Here is a 684-nt window from a genome sequence, read left to right on the forward strand (position 1 = left end):
GTCTTTCCCTGTGAGAAACTAATCAAATTTCCGTGGCATAATTCAAAGTGAAAGGCCGTTCCCTTATTAATTGGTCTTTGTGTTAAGAAATTGTATTACGGGGCACAAATACACGCACATGAACCGCGCATCAAAATAGATAAACGGTGTGTAATATGTTAGCTGATTGATAATGGATGAATGTATTATACATGTAGATGCGGTACAGAAACAAATTGGATAGTTGTTAATTTTCTGTTTCAGAAGCATTGTTAGTCGAGTCTTCATTTCAGAAACGCGATAATTTCATCTTTTGGTATGATTTTTTTTCATCCCCTGTTACTGTTATTGTTTTTAACCATATTGTAAATTTTCACTTTTTGGAAGCCGATTCATTTAACCTATTATTTAAACCGTATTTTTTTTTTTTTTCCAAAAGAGCAGTTCAATAACACTTTTTTCAGAAAAGACTTTCATCAGACACGGCTCCATTATCCAGCCCTCAATTGCTTTGAAAGCAGTGAAAATATATTATCCTCTTCCCGTTCCCTTCTCGCAGAGGAGCGAAACAGCCCACCCGCTACGTAAATAAACAAACAAACAGGTAAACCGATAAATGAATGAGCCGAGAGGCCCCTGACCCTTTGGCGTTGTCTCCCCTGCAGGTGATCGCGCTGGTATGCGGCTTCATCACAGCGTTCCTGA

The 684-nt window shown here is 38.5% G+C and overlaps 1 protein-coding gene across 1 annotated transcript in view; it reads left to right on the top strand.

Moving 5' to 3' along the window:
* The window catches only part of LOC119586946 (transmembrane protein 47-like), a gene marked incomplete in the record, with an annotated part of 75,991 nt that overhangs the window by 60,818 nt on the left and 14,489 nt on the right, over nucleotides 1-684 (top strand). The window contains 1 exon segment of the mRNA XM_037935679.1: nucleotides 645-684. Coding sequence (XP_037791607.1) covers nucleotides 645-684 — 40 coding nt within the window.

The sequence above is a fragment of the Penaeus monodon genome, chromosome 22 (assembly GCF_015228065.2).
Source record: "Penaeus monodon isolate SGIC_2016 chromosome 22, NSTDA_Pmon_1, whole genome shotgun sequence".
In the NCBI taxonomy this organism is placed as follows: Eukaryota; Metazoa; Arthropoda; class Malacostraca; order Decapoda; family Penaeidae; genus Penaeus; species Penaeus monodon.